The 26,267-nt window shown below is 49.7% G+C and overlaps 1 protein-coding gene across 2 annotated transcripts in view; it reads right to left on the reverse strand.

Annotated features, from left to right (window-relative positions):
- RSPH1 (radial spoke head component 1) overlaps window positions 1-9,549 on the reverse strand; it is a 13,537-nt gene extending 3,988 nt beyond the window's left edge. Inside the window, exons 1-6 of one of the 2 annotated variants that reach the window (XM_024758358.1) lie at window positions 9,486-9,539; window positions 6,910-7,023; window positions 6,702-6,807; window positions 4,536-4,626; window positions 3,690-3,825; window positions 373-444 (exon numbers count right to left, since the gene is read on the reverse strand). In XM_024758358.1, the coding sequence (XP_024614126.1) occupies window positions 373-444; window positions 3,690-3,825; window positions 4,536-4,626; window positions 6,702-6,807; window positions 6,910-7,023; window positions 9,486-9,539 (573 nt within the window). Of the gene's footprint in view, window positions 1-372; window positions 445-3,689; window positions 3,826-4,535; window positions 4,627-6,701; window positions 6,808-6,909; window positions 7,024-9,485 lie in introns of both variants that reach the window. The other variant, XM_024758359.1, reaches the window with a different exon arrangement.
- Window positions 9,550-26,267: the final 16,718 nt, after the last annotated feature.

Raw genomic sequence — 26,267 nt, forward strand, 5'->3', positions numbered from 1 at the left:
CAGGCGCTCACTCCTCCAGCTGCTGGGCGTGTTGGCAGCTGGTTGCTCATAACAGAGTTCCTGCCAGGAACTGCCCTCCATCAAAGGAGGCCGCATTGTCCAGGTTTCATGCCCCTGTCCACAGGCAGCCCACAGCCGGTGACTGGTCCACATGTGGGTCACAGGTCCTGGCCTCCATTCAGGACACTTTGAAGGGTCATCCCATTTCAGAGCTCCCATGGGGTCCCGTCAGAACCCAGCTTCCCCTTCTGCCCAATCCCCTTTCCTATACTCCCTTAGGGCAATTGGTCCCGACGCAGATCTGTAGGATCAGTATCACCGAGCAGCTCGTTTGCCTATGAACGTAGGAGTGATATAGACTCTGCAACCTACCACATCTGGTAAGCGATATTCCCCGTGCTGTTCACAGCCAATATCAAACACGTACTTTCCAGGGCCAACGGGCTACGAGCAAAGAGAAACCAAGAAATACTTCACTCTTGAGCGTCAACACCCAGTAGAAAGTACAAAATGCTTTATAAATGTGACTTTCATAAAACCTACCCCAAATCATGGAACTGGGGAAAATTCAGTATGGATTAAAGATGCTTTTGGGAACTAATGGCTAATGGAATGCAAAGTATAGGCCCCCTTTTGTTTGTTTTAAAAAAAACTTTAACTACATTTTATCTCTTTATAAAAGTAATGTATTTATGACAAAAATTTCACTTAGTTGACCCACACAGTCAAACTAGCTAAAAATAGTACTATTGATATTTTTTAAAATTTTATCTAAATATATAGTTGATTTACAATATTGTGTTAGAACGACTAATATTTTGATGTAGTCTCTGTAACCTTATTTCTAATACAGAGATTTTTTTTTAAAATAAAAATCTGACCGTAACTACACGTGCTGACTCTTATTCTATCTTTACTTAGAAATAGGGCATGAATGACCTCCCATATCACAGATATTCTTCCATAACATCAGTTGTCAACCTGGTATGTTATTTCATCAAAGAATTATAATCTGTTTTACTCACCTACTATTGTTGATATTTGGTATGCTGATACTTTGGCAAAAAATGCTATGGTAAACATATTCTGAGTTAAATCTTTAGGTCCACCCTTGGCATTTTCCTCGGGATAAATTTACAGAAGTTGAATTTCTGGATAAAAGTATGTGTTTTATATATATATATATAGCCAGAATAAGGCTCTAATAATTTTCTTTCCCACAACAGCACTTAAGAGCCTCTCGTCCGCAAACCCATATTTTTTCTGGGCTTAACATTTATTATACTTTTACATTTTTTATATATATGTAAAAAACAGGACCTCATCATTTGAAGTCACACCTTTTAAGTTATCAGTAAGGCTGAATTTTTTTTCAACATTTTTGAAATTTAAATCACGTTGATTAAGCGCTTTACAAATTAAATGTTACAAATATCCCAACCCCTTTTGTCAGATATCTTTTACATTTTCTTTACGGTGCTCTCTAATCTATATTGGCTTATTTTTATCAAGTGAAATCTTTTGGGTTTTCCTTTCTATTTTTGTATAGAAAGTCCTCTTCCTCATTCCAAAGGTCATAAATACTTATTCTTCTATCTGTGACTTTCTTGTTTGCATTTAAATCTTTATTTCTTCTAGTAAGTATCTTCGTCTACATGCTGGAGGACAAACTTTGGTTTTATTTTTTCTCCCAAATGGTCATCAAGCTGTCCTAGCACTATTTCTTTTTTTCCTTTTTTTTGCGGTACGCAGGCCTCTCACTGTTGTGGCCTCTCCCGTTGCGGAGCACAGGCTCCAGACGCGCAGGCTCAGCGGCCATGGCTCACGGGCCCAGCCGCTCCGCGGCACGTGGGATCTTCCCGGACCGGGGCACGAACCCGTGTCCCCTGCATCGGCAGGCGGACCATCAACCACTGTGCCACCAGGGAAGCCCTCCCAGCACCATTTCTTGACTTCTCCCCACCATTCCTTTTAACTGGAAATGACATCCTTTCAAGTGCTAAATTCTTTTATATACTTCTATCTGTCTGTGGACTCTCTAACCTGCTTCACTGATCTATATTTCTCTATCCTAGTATCACACTGTTTTCATTATCGAAGATTTATAGTGTGTTTTCATAACTTGTCAGCAAGGATGTGAACAGGTAATTGTCTGAAGGAAGAAAGTCAAACCAGCAATAAAAGTGTGTAAAGGTGCTGGGCCTCACCAGGAATCAGGGAATTCCACATTAAAACTATGAGATAACATTTTTTACCCACCAGATTTGAAAAGAAAATGTTAAAGACTAATACTATCCAGTGTTGATGGAAGAAGTGATGAAGAGACTCCCATATCCTGCTGACCAGAGTATAAACTGGCTTAGCTTTTCAGGACAATTAGAGTATCCACCATCATCTAAAGTATCAATACTTGTAGATTTCGCAATTCCGGTAACTAACCTACATAAAAACTTCTGAATACACAAAAAGATAGCTTTTTCGGGGGTATATTTTTGTGTCCTGATATAGTGTGGTTCTATTTATGTAATTTAAATCCCCATGCTGTAACTCTGTGTAAGCTGTACATGTAAGTCCGTGCCTTTGCGATGCTTGAGGTGGGCAGGCGGGATCCAGAGTCTGGGTGTTTCACGGTTGGAACTACGCTCTGGCACAACTTTAAAGTCTTTTTCTAACTAGCAGAACAAAGCCCCACTCTGCTCTTACTCCTCAGATGAGTCTAGGTTCGCAGCGTTCATTGGTCCCTCCCAATTGACTCGTATCAAATTCTCTTTCTTCCACCCACCTCCGTGTGCCGAAAAAGCTCTCATGCGGTTTTGCTGGGAGTGACGTATTCCATGTACAGATTTGAGGAGAGCGTGCCTACACGCACAAAGACTGAAAGCAGAGTCTGCGATTAGGGCGTGAATTATATGGAAATGAAAACTGAGTTTTAAGGGTCTGAGGCTACTTTATTAAATCAGTTAGATGTTCCTCTGTCAAACTCTTAACACCTTTCGTTTGCTCAGCAAACTCTTTCTTCGGGGAAAGTTTCTGCTCAACCCCTGATCAAGGCTACATGGCAAATGCAGGGTGGTAGGTAGCGTCCAAATTACTCAGGGTTTCTCTGCATCCCATCAGGGCTCGGGCAACAAGGACAGGCAAGGCCACAGAGTCCTCCCAACAGAAATGACCCATCACGGGTACTGTGAACCGGAAACCTTCAGACCCAAGGCCTCCAGTTCCACCACCACCTGGAGCAGGTGGGTGGGCGTGGGGCTCCAGGGAGGACCTGGTGTGTCTTCCTCCCTGCGGCTCCGGCTGCGGGCCTCCCGGGGGAAAGAAAGTCAAAACACCCACAGGCTCAACTGCAGGAAATGCTCAGTCGTTCCAGACAAATACGTATTTCATATCCGATTTACTCATAAGACCAAGGTCAAGATGCCCCCAGTGCTATAATGACTCCCGCTGCTGGGAGAGAGCATGGATGTTACTGAGATGCAGAGAAACTGGCTGAGCTTCCCCCGCCCCCACCCTGCCCTCTGTGGGTATCAGTGAGGCTCGGAGCTCAGCACAGCTGCCCTGTTTCCCTATCTGGAGCGGGTGGGAGGGTTTGCCTGGGTTTGTCTTATTTTCTGCTCACACATTTACACAGGCTCGGGGAGGAGGGTGTTGCTTATTTCATTGGCAAACATCGCTGCCCGTTGACTTACATTTTTGTTCAAGAACTTGCCCTGGTACCTGTGGTTCAGGTGGATGAGCTCCGCCGTGCCCTTCTGCTGGCCGTTCACCCAGGTACCCACGTACTTGCTGCCCGTCTCCGCGTAGAAGTAGGTGCCTTGCCCGTGCCTGGTGAAGATGAGGACCGCGATGCACTCGGTTCCGTTGCAGTGAAAACCCCTCCAGGTTTATGAGACACACATTTGTTTTGGGTGTTTTTTTTTTGCGGTACGCGGGCCTCTCACTGCTGTGGCCTCTCCCGTTGCGGAGCACAGGCTCCGGACGCGCAGGCTCAGCGGCCATGGCTCACGGGCCCAGCCGCTCCGCGGCATGTGGGATCTTCCCGGACCGGGGCACGAACCCGTGTCCCCTGCATCGGCAGGCGGACTCTCAACTGCTGCGCCACCAGGGAAGCCCTGAGACACACATTTGAATCAAGGGGGGGGGCCTACGCTGAGGCGGGCTCACAAGTGGCTTCTATATCTGGGCCCAATCGAAGCACACCTCCTGCTCGTGGCCCCAGCTGAGAGCAGGCATCCCTGCTGTACAGCGGCGGCCTCCCGCCTATCAGCTGGCTGGCTCGGGGAAGAGGCAGGGCTCCTGGGAGCTGCAACTCAGCGCCCAGAAGGTTCTCCTGTGCCCTCCGTGGCCTGGGGCCCTTGGGTGGGTTCCCGGGAACCTGCAGCCGCACAGCAGTACATTGCTCCCACGCTGGCCTTAAAGCCATGAACCGTGGGGCAGAGCTGGCCAGTGGGCTCTCCAGTCATGATTCTGTCGCTTAGTTACCGTCTGGTGCTCATGACGTGAACTGATCTGCGGGCCCAGGGGGAGAACCGAACCTTTGGTGAGCAAACCACTCCCCGGTGTAGCTGTCATTGTTGACGTAGTAGTACACGCCGTGGCCATGCCTCAGGTCGTCCGCCCACTCCCCTGGAAGGGCCACACAAAAGCAGGGGTCAGGAGGAAACAGCTCCGCCCTTCACCGCTGCCCCTGCCCACTCTGACCCCCCTCCATCCCTGCCTCCCGGCCGGACCGATGGACACCTGGAGTGGGGAGCCGGCGGAGGGAGGCTGAGCCGGGCCTCTGGGGGGACGGGCTGGCAGGTGTATGTACTGGGCCACTGTCACCTGCATGTGCTAACGGCGGCTTTTTCCCACTTGGCCGGCACCACAGCAAGGCTTCAAGCCAGGGTTTGCTGCCCCATGGACAGTGGCCCCAGCTCCACACCCCTGCTGCCTCGCGTGCGTTCAGTGATCCAGCAACAACTTGGAGCCTCGGTGGTCTATTCTCAGCCACTCGCCGGCATTTCAATCTGTTTCCCTCCTCGCACCTGCTCCAGCGCCTGGGGCCGACCCCCGCACACCTGTGTTGAGCATCCCCGCCAAGTGGCCGCGAGCCGGTCTGCACCCCTTTCGGCCAAAGCAGCGGCGAAGAAGTCCCATGTTAACTTGGGCTTTGGGCTGGAAGACTATGGACTTACTGAGCTAAAATGAGTACTTAGCCTCCGACCTCAGAGAGGAAATCCCTGGGCAGTGACTGCGCCCTGCACCCGTTAAGGTACAAAACCATAAGGAGACACGACAACTTACAACTGCCTCCAAAGGCGTTTTATATGTTAGCTAATAACCTTCACAGTAAAATTTCCTTCAAGCCCCTACTCTGAGTGCATATATATGTATCTCCACATATGCATATATCTTCTCATACATCACATATATAATATATATAAATATATATGTTGTTCAAATTAGATTAACATCTACGCTGAAATCAAAATGACAATAATGAGATTAGGTTCATAAGAATCTGGAAAGAATTAAATCCTAAATTAGATTGTGTCAAGTTGATTTAAAAAGCAGATGGGTCCTACGTCTGGAGCCAGGCTTCTAAGATTTATGAAACAAAACCAAAGAGAAATTCCATCTCTAGTAGGAACAGCAGTGACACTGTCCACCCGGGTGTCGGATTCCAGCAGAAGCCCTCTTTGATGATGCCTCGGTTCTGGTTTTATGTGGCCACCAGACCCGCAGCTCCAGCCCACACCCTCAGAGGGTGGAATCCGTGGTAAGAAGCGCTGCTATCACACAGGCTACATTGTGGCCACCGATATTTACTGAACACATACGATCCGTCGGGTCTGGTTCTGAGCATCTCACGTGTGTTCACTCATCTGATCCTCGCACTGCAGGGGAGAAGGCTGAGCAGGGAGGGATGGGGTCCCCTGAACCGGGTCACACCTACTGTCACACCAGTTCCAGGGTTGGGCTCACAGACCTTTTTGGAAATCTGATGAAAACTAGATAACTTCGCAGAAAAGCAGCCCGGAACATAACCTTTGCACACCTTTGGCGAGGCTCACAACCCACCCCCGCTCGTCTCTCTCCCTGGGTTAGGAACGGCCTTCACCGGTCTTTGGGGTGAGACGTCACACTGTCGTCACACCAGGTGACAATGGTGGGTGGGGCGGCAGTGCGGTTCTTGGAAATAAGGGGACAAGAGTCTTCCTGAGCCACGTAACATTGGCACGCAACGCACTGCGGCAGAGGTAAGAACGCCACTTTAACGAGGCAGAACGCCTCCCAGATCAGAAGCCTTCAGTGAAGGAACCATCATCTAAACCAACAATGTGTTCATCAGAAGAGGGGCTGGTCAGAAATGGAAGACAGCAAGGACAGCTCCAAGGAGACTCTACCACTGAGCACCAGTTGACCTGGGTCCAACCCACCCTCCGAGGTCCGTGCTCGCCCAGCAACCTCTCTCAGCGCATGGGCCCCCAGGAGGGAGTGTGCAGGCCACAGGGACAGTCACATGTCCCCCTGTGGATCAGTTCACTAATTACAAGGCTCTCTGGTTTCTGCATCAACCCTGTGAACACAGGAACATAGATCGTATTTGTTGAATGACTGGGGAACTTGAAGCTTTCATGCGTGTCTCAGCATCCCCAGAGAAGTTCCATCCCCAAGTCCTCCACAACACGGAAGTCTGCTTTGTGGTAATACTTTACCTTCATATCTTGATCCGTCTGGATAGATAAAAGTGCCTCGACCGTGTTTTTTATTCTTAACATATTCTCCAATGTACCGTGCACCACTTTTAAATTTGTAGGTCCCCTGAAACACATTGATTATATAATTCATATCAATCCTGAATTTAATCATTGCTAACAGAGTATTAAATTGGGTAGACCACCCACTCAAGCCACCGATTCTGACCTGGCCGTGCCTTTCACCATGTTCGTATTTCCCTTCATACGTGTCCCCATTGGGCAGTCTCGCTTTCCCATGACCATGCCGCTCACCGGCCTCGTTCCGCTCCCCTTCGTATTCCTGGACCGAAGAAAACTAGATGATCACAGTTACCATTTATTAAGCACTAACCAGGGATCTCCCTGGTGGTCCAGTGGGTAAGACCCTGCGCTCCCAAAGCAGGGGACCCGGGTTTGAACCCTGGTTGGGGGACTAGATCCTGCATGCTGCAAGGAAGATCCCACGTGCTGAAACGAAGACCCAGTGCAGCCAAAATAAATTTTTTAAAAAATGAATAAAATAAATAAAAGCACTAACTATGTGTTAGGCATTTTATAAATAGTATTCTATCGCATCCTCCCAATCCTTGGCCTTGTCTTACAGGTGAGGTAGGTACCACACCTGGGTGACATGGAGCATCCGTCCAGGGTCACACAGCTGGCACCTGTCCACGGTGGGACTTTCACTCTCTCCCTCCAATGTATTATGATAATCCTTTAAGCTGTAAACAAAACTGACCATTTTGAGGAAAATGCGAGGTGCGCCAAGTTGTGTTCCTTATAGGAACACGTTTGAAGTAGCGTTTGCGGGTGGAACGTGTCCTAAACCCACCTTCCTCCAATAGTACAGAACTTAAAATGCAAATCATCCCTGGGGTGTCTGTGGCCCGAAGACAGCTTTGACCTTCAAGGAAGCTCTGATGGTGGGAGAGGGGCAGGGGGAGCTGAGGAATAAACTGGGCTCAGTTGTCAACTTGAGTCTCCCAACTCAATTTAGTTTATCTTATTTTTAAACTCCTTATCAAGAGACTTAAGGTTCAAACCCTCATAGCTAAGATCGATAATTAATCTATCTTAAAAGTAAATCAATAAAAAACATAATACAAGCTTGTCGCTTCCCTATTTTCTCGATCCTTCATGAAATAAACGTTTCTCAAGCACCTAATACGTGAGTGTAGCGTGCAAATCATGAATAATGAAATGGCGAGGGCATAGAGCAATGATTTGACATGGCGCTGGATCTGGATAGACATTACACACAAGCTCAGACACATTAAGTCAAGGGCTTCAGAAACAAACATTTTCGCAGTTCTTGTGCTTTTCTAGCACTGTTTGGCTCAGAAATTCATGCTCAGATTATAACGCAGAATTGTATAACCTTACAAACTTGTTTCAGGGTTAGTCTAAGTCAAAGTGTACAAAAGGCTCCTCCTGCCGCCCCAAAGACCTCTCAATACACCCAGTACTGAGACGCTGGGGTGCCTGAATAGGAAGAGAACCCTTGAAAATGACCCCAACTGTGAATCGAACCTGAAAATTATGGACGCTAAAAAGTTACAGATCGGTAGGGCCTTTTGAGGGGATGAACTAGAAAGCTTACTGGGAAGGTGATGTAGCTTGGGTTCGCCAGAAGCAGACCTTGGAGAGAGATTTTTTTTTTTTAAGTGCTCCCAGGAGAAACCAGCAAAGGGGGTGCGAAAACAGACGTGAAAGAGGCGGCTGCCAAGCATGGGTGATGATGTCCCAGACTCAGCCTCATCGCACAGGGCGTGCTGGAGTGTCGATCACTGCAGTTTGTCCTGCCTTTTAGCACTAGCTGCTGGCTGTCCCGGGATGCGTACATCCCAGGCACTTCCGCCGCTCCCTACTGGCCAGGTGGCTCCAGTGCACAGACGTGCTTGTCTTCAGCAGCAAATCAGGCAGAAGCTGGAAGATGGGTGTGCAGAGCTAGTACAGGTCCGAGCAAGCAAGCACATCTATCTCAGAAGCGCTGCTAGATTTTTCAAGTAAATCTGAAACGATTTCAACTCTGTACCCTGCACACACACAGCGGATGAGGTTCCCAGCCTGCCAGCCAGGCAACAGTCACCCTCTGGCTTCGGGCAGCACAAATGTGCCCACATGGAGCCCAGCTCACATCACTGAATGTGCACCCCTTACCTCCTCTCCGCTGTCTAAACCAGGAAATATTTCCAACGACCCGGGTCATTTCCAACAAGAGTGAAGAAAGCACATGGGATTACAGGCCTGGATGGTAATACTTCAGGAAGCCTTCGCTGAGCCTGGGACCTCCTTAGCATTTCTTGAAGGCTGCCAGGAAGCAGCTTTCCTCCATCTTCCTTTAATCCTGAGGGGCCAGGCTCCATTACAGAAATAGTTTCAGAATAATATACAAAAATACATTCAAGAATAGTATGGTAGCTTGGGATGACCCAGCCATCCAAGGAAACTGCCTCCATGAAGGGTGACAGCAGGGAAGAGGACGCTTCCAAAGCCTTGGATTTGGAAATCTTTGCCTTTAACGATAGGAGGAATTGGTGGAGCGGGGAGCGAGAAGGGATTCGGCAGGCGGACGTCACAACGTTTCACCTTTCACAGCCATCTTGCAGGACGCAGCGCCCACTGTGGCCTGCGTGGTCCTTGCTCTTGGCTGGGCCTCCCAGTGGGACTGTGGCTGGCCTCCAGGCCACCCCACTCTCCGAAACCGGTTTCCAAGGGTCCGCGCACCCCTGGGAGCTCCCCCCCCTTACCCGGAGATCTCACCCCAAGATATTTCTCTCCCTCCTCCTCCAATTCTTCCGAGCCCAGGTCCGACATGATCCCGCCCCAGTCTGGATCCCGGCTGCCGCCTGAGCCTTTCTAGTCGGTAGGTACCAGCTGCCTGCACCGCGTCCGCCGTCGCCACGGAGACGCGGCCAGGCCCGCCTTCCTCCCAACTGGGGCGTAGAAGCCGAAAGGTGGGGGTAGGAGTCACTGTTAACCATCGCATGCTGTCATAGCAACGGGATGCATCCACCAATCGCCGCTTGGGACGGGAGAGAGGCGGGGCCTGGGGCGGGAAGGCGTAGGGAGAAGCCAATGGCAGCCTTCGGGGGCTGTCATAGCAACGAGAAGGGGAGCCTCGGCCAATCGTCGCGCAAGAGGAGGGAGGGGGCGGGGCCTGAGGCGTACTAGGTACCCCCCTGCTCGCTAACCTGGACACCACTTGGCTTGCCCCCTTTAACCAGCTGCTGGGTGATGCTGCAACGAGGAGGGGTGCAGGAAGCGCGTCGGGCCAGTTCTCTTGAGGCCTTCACCCCTGTCTAGGGCTGGCACTGCCCCTTCCCAGCCCCGGCCACTGGTTCCTTGGATCCCTCTGCAGGCCCTCTTCACCTTTCTGAGCTCTCTTCTGATCCTTGGGTGTTGGCGGTCCACAGAGATGTGTTCTTCAAGATCTTTTCTCGTGTTTGTAAACATCTCCTCCTGACTCAAGGAGTCAGCTCCGACCTATCAGCAGATGCAATCTACCCTGATGCCCGTCAGGGTTTGACGTCTCTCCTCCACCCTAGGTGTGAGTCCAGCCCCCTGGGGTTCCCATGTGGAGCTCGCTCCCTCACACACGCCTAGACAGTCACTCACACGCGCACACATACACCTGCACATTGACACTCACTCCCACTTGTTAATGGGCCCCTCCTCCTAGCTTCCCTCCGGTCATCTGACCCTGGGCCTGCCCAGGGCCCCTCAATGATCTCCTTCCCAACTCGGCTGTCACCAGCCCTGATCCCAGCCTGTAAGTTCTAGCAGTGGTCTCTAATTCAGCCTCTCTATCTCCAGCCTTTAGTACTCTTCACCACCTCACGTTCCTCCTCTACTCCAAAGCCCAAATGCAGACCAGCCTTATCCACTGGCGTTCAGTCCCTCCATGTTCAAGCCCTAAGTCATCCTCTCAGCCTCACAGCCCATCATCCCCTTCCTATACTGGTTTAGATGCTTCAGACAAAAGAAAACCACAGGCACTTGCCCCAGTACATCCGTCACTTCCCCACTTCTATGCCTCTGCCTGTGCCAGATTCTCTCCCTGGAAAGTCTTCCTTCCCCCAGCCTTGCCTATCAAAAGTCATAGCCATTCATCAAAGACTGGATAAGAGACCACTTCCAGAAAAAGCTCCAAATTCATGATAAGGGTGCCCTCGTGGAGGAAAAGGGGAATGGGGCTTAGAGAAAGAGGAGAGAACTTCAGCTCTGTATCATCTATCTGGCTATCAACCATCCATCTACCTATATATTTTAAAGGTCTGAGTGTGACAACATGCAAAATTTAATTTTAAGTAGTGAGTTTTTATTAGTATATAATAACCATATTTCTCTGTATTTTTAACTTTTGCTCTAAATGTTGGACACCTCCCTCCTGCAGTTTCCATTGACCCTTCAAGTTAGCTGTGCTCACTGTCTCTCTCTTAATTCCCATCGTACCTTTAGCCATCTTCATCAAATACACGAGACAAGTTCTGTCTCATATGACAGTCATCTGGGTGGTTGTCTGATTTCTGGGTGTCAGGAGCCATGCCGCCCTCATCTTCGTTTCCCCCTCAGCGTCTCATGTTTTGCACACAGTGGATGCTCAACCAAGCCAAGGGAATCCAGTCCACATGGGCCTTTAGATCCCCTGGTGAGATGGAAATGTTTTTCCTTTATCACTTTTACTTAAGAGAATCTCTATTTTGTGTGTGGAAGTAAACAAAGACCACCCAATGAGAACAAGCAAAGACTATTTATTCGCGGCTTGCTATAGCAAGGGACTCAGCCACCATCACTTGCATTTCGGCAGAGACTCAAAGGCAGGCAGAGGAGTGGGAAAGCTTTATAGTGGGAAAAAGGAAGGGGGTTGGTGCCCTGACTGCAGGCTGTGGGTGTGGGAAAGCTGCCAGAGGGTTCACGAGAACCGAGACATCCCGTGTGTTTGGTTACAGTAAAAATTCAGCTTTCTCTGGTTGGTCCTAAGGGGGAAGGGGGGGGCAAAAATTAGGGTGCCTCTCAGTTATAATCAAGTCCTGGCCATTTGGAGCCAATTGTTAAAGGGGTTATTGTTTGTTACTGGATCAGCTAGTAGAGCTAGCGACTGACTTCCTGCCAGTCTGGCCTACAGTAGGCTGGCTTCTTGCGATGGCTACTGTAGATAGTGGGTTGGTTTCCTGGGCTTTGTTGCTGCAACTTGTGGGTCAGAGTTCTATTTCTATATATGGTTTGGCCATCGTACATTTGTATATCCAATTTTAATATGTTTTTGCAAATTATACAAATAACTGTGTTTCATCTTAAATCTAAATATTGTATGGTGCTCTTAGTTGCTTTTGAGATTTAATATCTTCAACAATAATAATAACCCCAACTTTTTATTTATTTAAATCTAATATTTAAGTATTTTAAAAATTGATCTAAATGGAGGGAAAGCGGTCTTAAAGTCATCATCATTTAGTGGAAATATTACTCCCCTAGAACCAGAATGCCCAATGTCAAATTCTGGGTTCCCATGGCCTATTAGCTTTGGTGACCTCAGGCAACTCACCTGCCCCAAGCCTCAGTTTCCTATTCTGTAAACTGAGGAGAATAAACCCTTCCAAACTTGAAGAGCTGCCCTGGGGATCAAAAATGGTACTTTATTAATGTATTGTTATTTATTATGATAGCTATATAATGCCATCAATGAAGATCTAACAAAGAAATCACATATCATTAATAGAAAGTTCTCCTCGCACCCACCCACCCCCCTCCCAGGTGTGTCGTGTGATGTTGCTGGGGGATGGGGAGGTGGGGGAGGGTAGCAGTGCCTGAGAAAACACAAAGGCCAACTCCATGAGGTGAATAACTGAATAATCAACAGATCTTCCAGAAGACACCTAGCATGCCGACGTTTCCCTCTGAAACAACAGCATAATGGAAGGTTGCAACCTTAACCGCATCTCAGGCCCAAATCCATCACTTACCGAAAAAAGAAACAATGAACAGGCAAATTAACACACAAGACCCTACGATTATATTGTTTGTTAGTTGCAAAGATTAAAAAGATTGTAAACACCCCAAATTAACAGTTTTTCTTGTGGGAAAAAGTGGGGACTTTAGAAGGACCGATGACTATGATTTTCTTCTTTATACTTGTCAGTTGCCACATTTACTACAGTGGGGTGTGTCTTTTTATAATACTACCTCAAAATATTTTAAATATTAGAGATCTGGAATGGTAATACAATCAAGAATATGCAACCAGATGTTAGCCTTTCTGCATATAAAAATAAATGTCAGGAATTCAATTTTCAAATTTTCTCTAAAAATGCCAGTGAGTAATGTTTGCTAAGTTCTGACTCTGTGCTGGCAGTGTTTGAAGAGTTTTATATATGAATTATCTTAACAAATCCTCACTGTCATTTCTCCATTGTACAGCTAAGGAAACGGAGCCACAGAGAGGTAAAGACATTGCTCACAATCACACAGCCAGTGGGATTCAAACCATGCCATCTGACTCAAGCTATTGCTGTAAATCACTACACTCTACTGCCCCCCCCCGCCCCCCGCCCCAGATCTCTGATTTAAAGGAATAACTATGCTTTTCTGGGAGTGACTTTAACCATCTACCAAGCAGAGAACCACTGGCTCAAAGAGCCTTCGATTAAAAGACTCAGAAAGTTGTTTAAGCACACCCTGCCCTGGATCACATCATAAGCAGCTGGGTGCCTAGCCATTGAATTATTAGATCCTAAAATTTACAACTGGATTTATGGCTTATGCAAATTAGTCAGAATCCTCCCCACCCACCAAATCTTTCAGTCAATCTATAGTAATTTCTTTACCCTGCAGGTTTAACAATCGTCCAAATAAGGCAAGATCAGGTAAACATCAGGACCGGCCTCCCAGCCTCCTGCAGCACAGAGCCCAGAAACTCCTTCCAGAAAGAGGCTGCTCCCCGCTCACGGCAGGTAGAAAGCCCCACCTACCCTCTCCCTATGAGACCTGCGTAGTCCAGAAAGACCTCATTCGGCCAGCCTGATGCCGGGCAGCCCCAAACTCCCTGACCCTTAAGCCCCACGTGACACGCAAGTACTTGGTGATCACAGAAGCAGCGATTTCAAAATCCGAAGGCCTGCGAAACTGTGGCATAGCTCGTCCACCTTTCCCGGAGACAAAAAGGTGAGGCCTCACTAGAAGGAGTTTCTTCACTGGAAAAAGGAGGAAATCCTACTTCTCAACCTTGACAGGGAGGCACTTCCCCTACACCCCCAGCCGGCCCTTCCCATCACCCCCCAGGAGGGGGTTCCCATCCTCTCCCCTCCCCCCTCCCCCCCCACCGCAGGGAGCGTGCGCAGATGAGCCCTCCGTGGAGAAGGGAGGGGCGAGGCGGCTGGGCTTCAGGTGAGCCGAGGAGGGGAAGGACCACGGTTCCTCCCAGCTCCATTCCCCCAGGCAGAAATTATCTTCTTGCTTTTCTTAAATATAACTGAGACCCTCCTCTCTCTACTTCTCCCACCCCCGCCAAAACAAGGGGTGAAGGAAACCCGATCCGTGGTTCTGCCCAGAGGGGCTGGGGATAGTGGCTTCGGCTTCTACGGTGGGACCACCCCGGGGGAGGAAGGTGACTTGGAGGCCTCCTGGGGGTCCGCTTCCCGTGTTCCACAGCTTTCTGACCCACCTCCGAGCTGGGTCGGGGCTGCCTGGCGGTTGCCATGGCGACTGGCTGAGGCCCTGAGCCTGTCCCTTCTGGACCGTGGAGGACAAGGCAGAGGGGAGTCGGCAAAGTGCAAACAGGGTTGTTTCTGTGTTTGTTTACAAACTGCTCAGATAAAAAGCAGGGACTTTCAACAAAATGAATCCAGGCCCATCTTCAGTGTGGAAATGTGTGGTTGTTTATTAAAATACTTGTGTTCTTGAGAATGGAACTATTTTATATATATATATATATATATATATATATATATATGCACATTTATAAACAGACACTTTTAGGTATATCTATAGGTAGACATAAAAGCACAGGCCTTGTAACTTCTTTTTTAAAATGGAGTTTTTATGGCATCTAGTGGGTAGGAGTCAGACCCAGGTTTGAAATCCTACCTCTGTTTGCTTCTTTCTGAAGCCAATTTACCCATCTGTAAAACGGAGGAAATAGTTCACTGCCCTTTTAGGGCTGTTGTGAGGTCTAAATAAGATGTTTAAAATGAGCTTGGCACGGACCTAGCACACAATAAAACACTAGTAAACGTTAGCTGTTACTAATAACTGCGTTACTGTTACTCAGCACTTAGTAAATGTTAGCTATTATTGTTAATAATTACACCGTGGTTACTCACATAGTAACCAAGCACGTTCTGTCTATCCATGGGGCTTTGGGGAAGATCTGACGTCAGGTTGTCTTGGTCATTTTCAATGGTGTCTTCCCGGAGAGCATCAAACTGCCAAAGATGGTTCAATCAGGTAATCGTGACAATCAGAAGTTAGTCTGTGAAAAACAGATTATGTTTAATGCTTATATCCACTAGCACTGATACACATGAGGATGGGAAGAGACCGAAGTTTCTAGAAAGATATTGACGAGTAGATTCTTACGTAAAAGGAACTCTTTTAACTGTTTGACGTTATGTCTCTTATAAAAGTGACAACTGACAAGGAGGAAATAAACAGATACACACACACACCCCTACACACCTACGTGAGGTATGCGGTTTCATGGAAGGATATTGAGAATGCTGTAGTCCAGAAAGGAAGTAAATACTTTTCCATCCGGGTAGTGGGATTATTCAGTAATTCAGCAGCAGCAGTGGGCGGACGGGTTCATGCGGTCAGGCAGGGTGGACCCAGGAGACATCAGGAAGTTGGGCCGGCTCCAGTTTATGTTAGGCAGCAACTTGAGGGCACAGACTGTGCTCACCTGCGCTCACCTGTGCTCCCCGCACCACCACCCCCCCATAGCAGTGCCCGGCACATAGTAAGCCCTCAATCAAAGAAGCTTGTGATCGTGGTGTTAGGTAGCATTTTGTAACAGAGTTGTACTTTATGCAACACTTGGGAAAGAAAAAAAAAGGTAAAGTATATCAATTTCTCATTCTTGTTTTATTCTATCTTGTTTTTTTTATTCTCCTTAAATCAGATTCCATTTTCCAGGGGCTCTCTCAGTATGTCAGTTAAATAACTATGGCTTAGTGTGTGCTGGGGCCCTGGTCATATACTAGGGGTTATGAGGAAATGAGGGAAGAAAAAATACAGACCCATTTGGGGCAAGTTTGACATTAATCCATGCTATTTAAAAAATTACCAAAACTATGATATCTGATGGCTACATGTTAGTGCCTCAACCTAGAATGGACGTCCTTTCTGCCTAGTGAATAGGAAGGTTGCTTCTATGTTTGACATTACCTGTCACCTTGCTCTGGCCAGTGGTAGAGGTGGTGGGAGATCCCGTGGTACAAGGGGCTGCACCTTCTAGGCCTAAGGATGGATCAGTCTCCCTGAGCAAGGAGCAGGTGGGGAGGCTGCAGGCCGCTCTTCCCAGAGTCGGGCTCACCCTACCCCACCTTCAGGAGGTCGTAAGGACCAAATAAGATGGTGAGGATGAAAATGCTCTGGAAACGGCAGATGCTGGAGAAATGTAATGTGTAAGTTGAACTCACATTTTTAATTCACTGATTGTAGCAAAGTCACACACAAATACCTGGGAACCTACTTCCCCAAATAAAGAAATGAATGAAGAAATAAAGAGAATCACCACGGACATCTGAGTGCAGAGATCTCTGTCCACACCTCAAATCCGACTCTGTAGAATTTGGTTATAGAGAATGAAGAGTTACTGGGCCGGTGGGAAGGAACCTTAAGACTAAACACCTACTACCACATTGCCTTTTAGAACGGCCGGCCTGGGCCTGCTCTCTCCAGCAGAGTGACCGATTCCTGCTGCTGCCTGGTCTGCTGTAAGTCATTTCTCTTCTTTGCTAATTTGCTGGGCAAAACAGCGTCTCCTGGTGCCTTTACTTTGTACTTCCTTGATTATTTGTGAAGATAAGCACTTTTCCCTACGGCTCATTCTCCATCTACATTAGCTGTTGTTAACTATTTAGATCACTTTTCTCCAGGACACCCTCAGAGATCCGTGTATGTCAGTTTTCTCTTTCTGAAATGCAAGACCTACCTGGGTCTTGTTTCTCTACCTGGGGAATAGTTCTTCAACTTTACCCAGATGTCACCTCCTGGGGACGCCTTTGCTGGCTGCTTCAGGCCCCTCTGACCACCCCTCTGGCTGTGCCTGTTGCCCTCCTTGCATAGTTGTGACTTGTGTTTCGGGGTCAGCCTCCCTAAGGGCCCCAGGGCCTTGACCCCTGCAGTCTAGCGCAGAGCCTAGGCTCGGATTATTAAAAATTACTAAACGCTCTTGGCAAATTGGGGAAATACAGTAAAGTACAAAGAAGAAAGTAAAGAGGACCACTAACCCCACCTCCCAGAGAGAGGTGCCACTGCTGGCATCTGGTGCGCGTCCTCCCAGGCTTTTTGAATGGGCATGTATAATGTGTGAACTTAATTGAAGTCGTTTAATTTATCACTTGCCATTATCACTTACCATTATGGGGTGGCACGTCCAAACTTCTTCAAAAGTGTTTAAAAGACTGAAAAGTATGTCACCTTAAGGATATACCAAAATTATCTTGACTCAATCAAGATTTGATAAAAGAATGAATGGGAACGTTTAATACAAGTCTGAAGGATGTAGGGGGCGTTACCTAAGGAAATTGTACTCCATTGTGTTACTAAGAAAATACCGTTTCAGGTGCCTTTTCCGGGTACCTCATTCCCCCCTGCTCTGGCATGACCCCCAAAAGCCCTTTCTCAGCTCTGGGTGCTGGCCCCTCCTCTATGCCTCTGGCGTACCTGCTTGTCTGTGTGTACAGGCCCAGAGGGAGCTTTAAAGTACAGTCCCTTGGTTTACAACACATATTTTACCAAACCACACCTAGGCTGAAAAGTATCGAGCCTTGCTGAAGACCTTATAAAAATATTCCAACTTGGTTATCCTATTTATCTGCACAAGCTCAGCTGAGGGGTGACTCCCTAGTTGATGGACCGGCTTCCTATTTCCCTTTCCCTGACCTGCTATGACCTTATAGACTTAAAACTAGGAGGAATTTACAGCGCATGGGCTCGGGCAACACGTGAGCTCCAGAGGGGAGCTCCACTGCCAGGAACACTTGGCTGATGGAAGCAACAGTCCCTGCATTCGGTGCAAGCCTCTCTAGCAGCCCCGCTGGAGTCAGGGTCCAGCTACGCCCAAGGCACTCAGGCATCCTCCAGCGACCACTCCCCTCACCCCAATACAGAAGAAAAGCAAGAAAGCTCTCAACTAGGAAAAACTGCCAGGGCCCTGGAAGCAGGGACCTCTGCCCACCGCCCACCTGTCTTACACGAGCAGTTCGCCAAGGACCGCCCTCGCAAATGGTAGTTGCCTCAAGTGTTAGGTGTTATCATAGGACTTACAAAGCTCCTCTCCCCCAAATGCGTCCCAACCCCGGTATCACGGGGTCTAAAATCCTACCGCTAACAAGCCATTGCCTAGGCTAAGCACATCGTTTTTTTTTTTTTTAACATTAACGTTTATTTTTATTCTGTTTGAAAATACACGGCTTTGTCCTTTTTGTGCCTCTTCTTACAGCCCAGAGGCAACTGCTTTCCACTCTTAGCCTTTTCTCCATGTTTCTAAAGACGATAAGTACACCGCGACTTTACTGTCCAGCTTAGACCTCTTGCTCTGCAGACGAGATCTAGCTCTCTGACATCCCCGAGGATAGTTCTGAGTGCTGTTAAGGCTGCTGCCTGGGCTTTTCCCATCCAGGAGGAGAGCCTTGGGTGGGGACAGAAGGGGTGACTCACAGAATACGTGAGTCAGCTAGGGTCGAATCAAGAGATCTGTAGCCCGAGGCGGCCAGAGGCCTGGCCATCTCCTCTCTGGGCCCCTGGGGACCCAGCAGACCTGCTCCTCCATTCTTGGTCAGGCTACGGCTCCTTGGTGTGTGGACTCTTGTCTGCCTGGAATACAAGATGTGCTTCTAATGGGAGGCTCTTCATTCGGTTCTTTACCAACAACATTAGCAATGGAACCAAAAATCTCCCCGGCTCACCGGTTGAGTGCCCCATACTGCTAAAATTCTTGCTTTTTGATCAGTGGAGATAAAATGAAACTCCTTCACGGTCAATTCTGTTTCCTTATCTCTCTAATAATATTTCATGCTTTTCTGCTTTCTAAGCTGGAGGCATTTTCACGAGCTCTGAAGCCCAGTATCCTCAAAGCTCCCTACAGGGAGCCATCGGCCCGCTTCTGCCCTCCCCAGGCAATGTCTGCTCCTCCCTGGATGCACACACCTCGTGGTTTTCCTGCAGTGACAGAGCTTCTGGGCAGAAGGTCCTTTTTTCCAGTCTTATTTCTCCTTGCAATGCCCACTACTAGCACAGAGCTTGTTTTGCACATAGTAGGTTTGCATTCCTAGTGCCTCTCTACCATGGATGACCCAACCCTCCAGCAGGTGTCAGAGTTACCTCTTTCTTAAGACCAGGGAAAAGGAGTGAGTCTTCCCTGCGAGTTGGGGGCCGTGAAAGCCGACCCTTCCAAGTGGAGCTGTCCACCTGTCTGTCTTCTCTCAGCGCCGCTGGGGCTCACGGACACGCTTGCACCACCTCTCAGATGGGCGCTGAGAGAAGTTCATTGTCTCATGACCTTCCGTCTTGTCTCTGGGCCACACCTGCTGTCCCCTCCCCAGGGTTCCCAATGGTTCCCCGGAACCCTCTCCATTTCCCCAAAACACCTCCCTCTTCACTTTCACAACTGACTCCCTTCTGCGACAAAGGGAACAGAGGGAGGAACCCTCCCCTCGTACCTGCCCACCGGCAAAGTGACGGCTCTCTCTCTGCCCTTTTTCCATCGTCTCTTCTCCAACCCGAGGCTCATTCCTCCTCACATATTCTGGATTCCTTGTCTTTCTGCCTCTGGAAGGACGTGTCATTCAAGCACGCAGCTCCCTTTCCTGGATGTGTCCACACCCACCCTCCCTTCTGGCTACTCTGGGACCTGGGCCTCCCGTGAGAAGGAGCTAATTTCCAGGTCTGGGGCAGGAGGTGCATGGGATGAGCTTGTGAGGACATCTTGTCACCCTAGAAAGCAAGGACACTATCAAAGGTACCCGGGTCACGTCAGAAGGACTCACTGGCCAATGTGATTCAACAAGGAGAGTAACTGGAATGGATGCAAATACAGCGACTGTGGCTCAGCCCACTCGTGCGGAGAATAAAAAAGCAAAACAAAGGAAAACTCATGGCTAACTTTTGAAGAACAGTAGAAAGCCAACTCATTATTTTGACAAGTGGCAAATAAAGGAATTCCATGTGTATCCTGCCTCTCCTATATGAACCGTGCTGCAGAGTTAACTAAGTAACTGATGAGGGGAAGTTTCTCTTTATAGAAGTAGGCTAGCAAATAAAAAAGAAACAATGAAATTATGATGTCCATTTCACAACTATGAGTTCTACTTCTAATGAATTAATGAACTTAGGCAAGGAACGTCTAAATAAGGGCAGATGACCAGATACCAGATGCCTCACTGGCTTGAATCATCCGGAATCTGATCAAGCCTCGGGAGCTCCTTGCCAATTTCAGGTAGTACACAGGAAGCACATAAAGAATATGTTCGACCATATCACAACGATGGGGTCAGCACAATGCAAAGCGTTGGAGACTCTGCAGGAAGAACGGCCTGGCCTCCGTGACAACAGCAAGAAATTGCTTAGGACAAAGATGCAGGGGAATCTCCAGATGGAGAGATCTAGGAGACACACCAGACAACACATGTGTGGACTGTTTGGGTCCCCATCCGAACATAAACTGACAGAGTGAGACAATTTATAGGGCACTCAGGGGAGTGAGAACACGGGCTGGGGATCTGATGCTATTATGGAATCATTCTCGCTTGGGGAGCCCTCATGATGGTAGAGTGATTATGTTGAAAACTGTATCTTTTAGAGATACACACTGAAATTTACAGGCGAAATATAACGTCTGGGATTTTCTGCAAAATATCCTGGGGCAGGAAGTGGGTCAAGACAGAGGAAACAAAATCGGTGGCTCATTGATGAAGCCAGGCAGTGGGTACCTGGAGCTTCATTCTAATGTTCTCTCGACTTCTGTCTACGCTTGAAAATGCCCATGCACTTCCCTGGTGGTCCAGTGGGTAAGACTCCGCACTCCCAACGCAGGGGGTCAGGGTTCGATCCCTGGAGGGAGAACTAGATCCCCCATGCACGCCGCAACTAAGACCCGGCACAGCCTAAAGAAAGAAAGAAATATTAAAAAAAAAAAAAAAGAAAGAAAGAAAAGAAAGAAAGGGAGGAAGGAAGGAAGGAAGAAAGAAAGAAAGAAAGAAAGAAAGAAAGAAAATGTCCTTGCGTTTAAGCAATGTCCTTCCTCCCCCTGAGTCCTTCTCCAGCTTTGGGCCCTTCACTTCTCCCCAGCGCAGCCAACCTTCCTGAAATGGTTTTCTGCTCTCCTTCCTCACCCCCACCCAGGCCTCTGCCACCCCCCACCCAGGAAGCTTCATGACCTCCAGGGTGAGGCCAGTAGACAATGACTTCCTTGCAGCCTCCAGCTCCACACCCGCTCCCTCCCCATCAGCAAACACTGCCTTGCTGGGGCTTCCTGGACATCACACTCTGGCTTTTCCCTCTGCTCCATCCACAGCTTCCAGGCCCTCCTCCCTGCCTGGCCCTTAGATACTGGCACCCCTGGGGGCTCAGCCCTAGTCTCCGGCCCCAGGCAAGCTTTCTCCTCCCCTGCTGTCTGTACCAGGCCTCTCTCACCCACCTAGGATTCTTCCAGAGACTCCAGACTCACACATCCAACCCCAGTTAACAGCCCCACTGAGACACCCCACGGGAACCAAACGCTCAACAAGTATAAATTAATTCCTTGCCCGCACCCTGCCCCTCAAGTCTGTCTGTCCTTCGTCTGTCGCCTCGCTCCACGAAGATCCCGCCATCCAGCTCGCTGCCCAAGCCAGACAGCTGGGTGTCATCCCAGCTCTGTGTTCTTTCTCTCACCTCTTGAGCCTTCCTTAAGTCTGTGCTCCCAGACAACCATCCTCGGGCCGGATTGCTGCCAGGGTCCTCAGCCTCCCCCCTCCCTTTCCCTGCTCCGTCCTCGCTCCCCACACCAGCCTTCGGGCTTGTGTCCACGCTGTACCCCCTCTGCACAGACCATGTCCCTTCTCTTCCCCGAGAGCTCGGCCAACTCCTTGTATGCTGCTGAGATGTCACCTCCTGTGACCATCAAGTCTGGGTCAGGTGACCCTCTTTTGCACCCCATGTCCCCTACTGCACTGTGTGACACAGTGCTGTGATGATCGCTGGTGACCTGTCATCTGACCTCTCCACTGGCTGGGAGCTCTTGGCGGGGAAGGACCACATCTGTCCTGGGCTGCACTGGGTCAGGGGGGCTCCCCCGGCCTCCGCCCCCCTCCTAGATCAGGGCAGTTGGAGGGCAGGAGGGGAAGTGGGGCTGCAGACTCCCTGCTTCTTCCCCGCTGCTGCTTCTCTACCAAAGTGCCACCATGGCCCAGCGCCCTGGGTTCCAGTAATGGCTCACTTCCCTGGCCTCTTCAGGCCTCGGGTGCCAACTTCCTGCGGCCTCTGGCCTGGGAGTGCCTTCTCCACCACCTGTTCAGACTTATTTAGCCTCGTAGTGGGTTAAATAATGTCCCCCTCCGGCCCCGCCCTGCCCCGCCCCACAAACTCATGTCCCTCCCTGAAGCTCTGAACATGACCTTACTTGGGAATAGGATCATTGCGGATACAGTCAGTTCCGTTGAAGTCCTCCCGGAGTAGGGTACAGCCTAAATCCAACATGACTGGTGTCCTTACAAGAGGGGGGGACACAGAGACAGACACACGGAGAGATGATGTGAACACAGGCAGGCCAGGTGACGACAGAGGCCTATTAGAGCAATGCACCTACAAGCTAAGAAACACCCAGTATTGCCAGCGATGCCGCAAGCTGAGAGAAGGGCACGAAACCCGTTCTCCCCTGGAGGCTTCAGAAGGAGCACGGTCCCGCCAGCATCTTTTTTTTTTTTTTTAATATTTATTTATTTGGCTGCGCTGGGTCTTAGTTGTGGCACATGGGATCTAGTTCCCTGACCAGGGATCGAACTCAGGCCCCCTGCATTGAGAGTGTGGAGTCTTAACCACTGGACCACCAGGGAAGTCCCCCGCCAGCATCTTGATCTAGACCTGTGGCCTCCAGACCTGTGAGACCATAAACGTCCATTGTCTTAAGGCCCCCAGTCTGAGGTCTTTGTTATGGCCGCCCCAGGACATGAACCCAAGTCCCTTCCGCTCTTCCCCTCGCCGCAAGCCTCTTGCTCTGTGGATTCTGCAAAGGCAAGGCCCCAGTTGACTGAGGCCTCAGTGCCTGGCATGCTCTGGCCCCGGTAGGCACCCAAGACACATCTGTCGGATAAGAGTGAATGTGCCTCTCATTTGGTCTGTTCCTCTTGTTCTGAAATAAAAATCAAAATAAATTCAAAGCAAGCGTGGAAGTCTCGAGTTAAAGCAGAGGCCCGGCCAGGCAGGTGTGTTGAGCGAGCAGCCCCAGGTCTGGGCACCTTGGACTCATCTCTCTGGAAGCCTGGCCGTGGGCTGTGGCAGCGGCAGCCTGAGGGCACACCTCCACCGGTCCCCATGCTGTGTCACGAGTTCGAAAAGCTGGATATGAAAAGTTCAACTGGGTTGGAAATTCATTTATTGATTCGCACAAGAAATGTCAATATTACACCTAGAAAGAAAAGGAAGAGTGTCAGATTCTTAAAAATAATTTCAACTTTTGTGAAATCTGTGTGATTGTAAAAAAGACTTTAAAGTTATCGTCTACCTGCGTCAAGAAAGAGTCTCCAGGGTGACATCCCAGCTGTGCCCCGTCCTGAGCTTGTGTGCAGCTATTTCAAGCATAACACCCGACACGATCATCAAAGCAATCACACGTTTTCGTTTCGAAATGTGAACCGTTTTATTTGGAGATTTCATACAAATTTACTAACTTCCCTGATCCATTTTTAGGTGTTTCTTACCATCATACGAAAGATTAATATAGAAACTAATGTCTTCCAAAAGATTAATATTTAAATCTTTGTAAAATTCATAGATGAATATTTTCGGCAAGTATTATATAGACCACCTGAGGTCTGTCTGGTTTTCCCCAGTGTGCCATACAAACATCGTCATTTTCTAGGTGAGAAATGGTGTGGAAACGTGGAGCAGCCCTGTGCTGAGTCCTTCCGCACCTGTTCATGCAGCTGGCAAAGGTGGATGAGACCTTCTGAGTAGGGCAAGGCCCCGAGAACCCCTCCAGTCCCAGGCTAGGGGCCAGGAGATAGATTTAGAAATAACCAGTACCAGTTTGGTGTGCTAAGTCAGGAGCAAGAGGTAACTACAGTGCCCTGGGAAAGCAGTGAAGATGGCCTGAGAGAACAGACAAACACCTGACCTGGGTCTCGAAGTCTGAGCTCACTAGGAAGAGCCGGGGTCTGGAGGGCTAAGGCAGAAATAACCACTCAACGTGTGAGAAAGTCCTGGAAACTAGAAGAGCGGTCCTGAGCTTTGGTCGTGAAGTCAAGAGTGGGTTAGGGTCTTGTTTTCCAGCTACTAAGGACTGAGGCTCTTTCCTGATCCGGAGGGGGCTCTTGAAGGGTTCTCATCAGGAACGCCAGGGTCCCATCTGCTTTAGGAGGGCGATTTGAAGGGCTGGAGGAGTGGATTTGGGTGGGGAGAGCTTGCAGGCAGGGGGGCTGATGCTCAGGGAGAGAGGAGGAGCCCGGAGCAGAGGCTGGGCTGGGTGCAGAGCAAGGTGATCTGGAGAGAGAGGTGTGCCAGGCTGGGCAGGCTTGCATCACCATGAATGGAGAGTTGGGGAAGGGAGGGAGGAGGACTGTGAGAGAGGAGGTCTGCGGAAAGAGACCTCGCCAGGGGGAGGCAGAAATCAGGAGGCGCGGGCCACCTCCCTTGCAGGATGAGGGGCCGGCAGCCATCCTGCGGGCTACAGTGAGGCTGGCCAGTCTCCTTCCTGCACTGAGAACGCTTCTCAAAGGCCTACAGAAGCGATGCATTTGACACCCAACGTAGCCAACGGGAAAGGATAGCAGGGTGTCCTCGAGCGCAGGCCTGGCAGGGGAGGTGGGTACCTGCCAGGAGGCTGTGCGCACTCCTTCTGACCTCTTTGGGCAGCTACTGCCAGGCCTTGGATTGGTTTTATTTATTTATTTATTAACATCTTTACTGGAGTATAATCGCTTTACAATGGTGTTAGTTTCTGCTTTATAACAAAGTGAATCAGCTATACATATACATATGTCCCCATATCCCCTCCCTCTTGCGTCTCCCTCCCACCCTCCCTATCCCACCCCTCTAGGTGGTCACAGAGCACCGAGCTGATCTCCCTGTGCTATGCGGCTGCTTCCCACTAGCTATGTATTTTACATTTGGTAGTGTATATATCCATGCCACTCTCTCACTTCGTCCCAGCTTACCCTTGCCTCTCCCTGTGTCAAGTCCATTCTCTACGTCAGCATCTTTATTCCTGCTTGGATTGGTTTTAACTCTAAGCATTGTTTTAACAAGGGGGAGACTTCTTCCTGCAATTTCTTCTGCAAAACATGCTTTCTGCCTCACTGGGCCCTTCCAGGGAGGTGATTTCCTGGGAGCTGGGCACCTGGGCTGGATTTAGATGCCATGTGTCTACCGCGGGTGCTTTGCAGGTACCCCAGGAAAATAATCAGGCTTGTGGGGGGCGGTGCCCGGTCACTTTTTGGCAAGAAGTGAGGGTGGGATTCGCAGAACACTGTTCCTGGGTGAGGTGGGAAGCCTGTTATGGCACCGGGGGAGGGTCCGTCTGGTTCAGGTGACTGAGACCCAGTGAGGTTCTCCAGCACAGCCACGTGAGGGGCGTGTCACACACACACACACACACAGGTGTGATCAAAGAAGGTTCACCACAGCCGATCGTGGGCCCCATTTTCACTTAATACGAGGCTAGTCTCATGAGTCTGACCCCTGAGAGGAGGTAATAAGAATAATGTCCAGGAGACCAAGGCTGCCCCCCTTTAGTGCCGGTCCTTTCTCGGGAAGCCCGGCTCCGCTGCTGTCGGGGAGGACTTACCTTGAGGACAAAGGGTCCTTGGGGAGCTCTTCTTTGGTCACTTTCGAACTCAAGCCCGGGCGCCCGCAGGCAGGTGCAAGGAGCGGGGACCGCGGGGAGGAGTCCTGAGCGGCGGTGGCCCGGGGTCTCCTCGTGGCGGCGTCCCCGCCCGGCCTCCCCCGGGCTGGCTGGGCCTCTGGGTGCGCTCCGGGGCCGCGGGAGGACCGGCGAGGGGATGAGTCGGAGGGGGAGGGGCCGAGCCGCCGCCGCCGCCGCCACCGCCCGGCCGGGCGCCCCGCTGCCTCAGGAAAGTGAAAGGGCCGCCGGGGCCTCCGCGCGCCGCCCCAGGAAGTCGCGAGCAG

The sequence above is a fragment of the Neophocaena asiaeorientalis genome, unplaced genomic scaffold (assembly GCF_003031525.2).
Source record: "Neophocaena asiaeorientalis asiaeorientalis breed wild unplaced genomic scaffold, Neophocaena_asiaeorientalis_V1.1 scaffold45, whole genome shotgun sequence".
NCBI classification, from domain to species: Eukaryota; Metazoa; Chordata; class Mammalia; order Artiodactyla; family Phocoenidae; genus Neophocaena; species Neophocaena asiaeorientalis.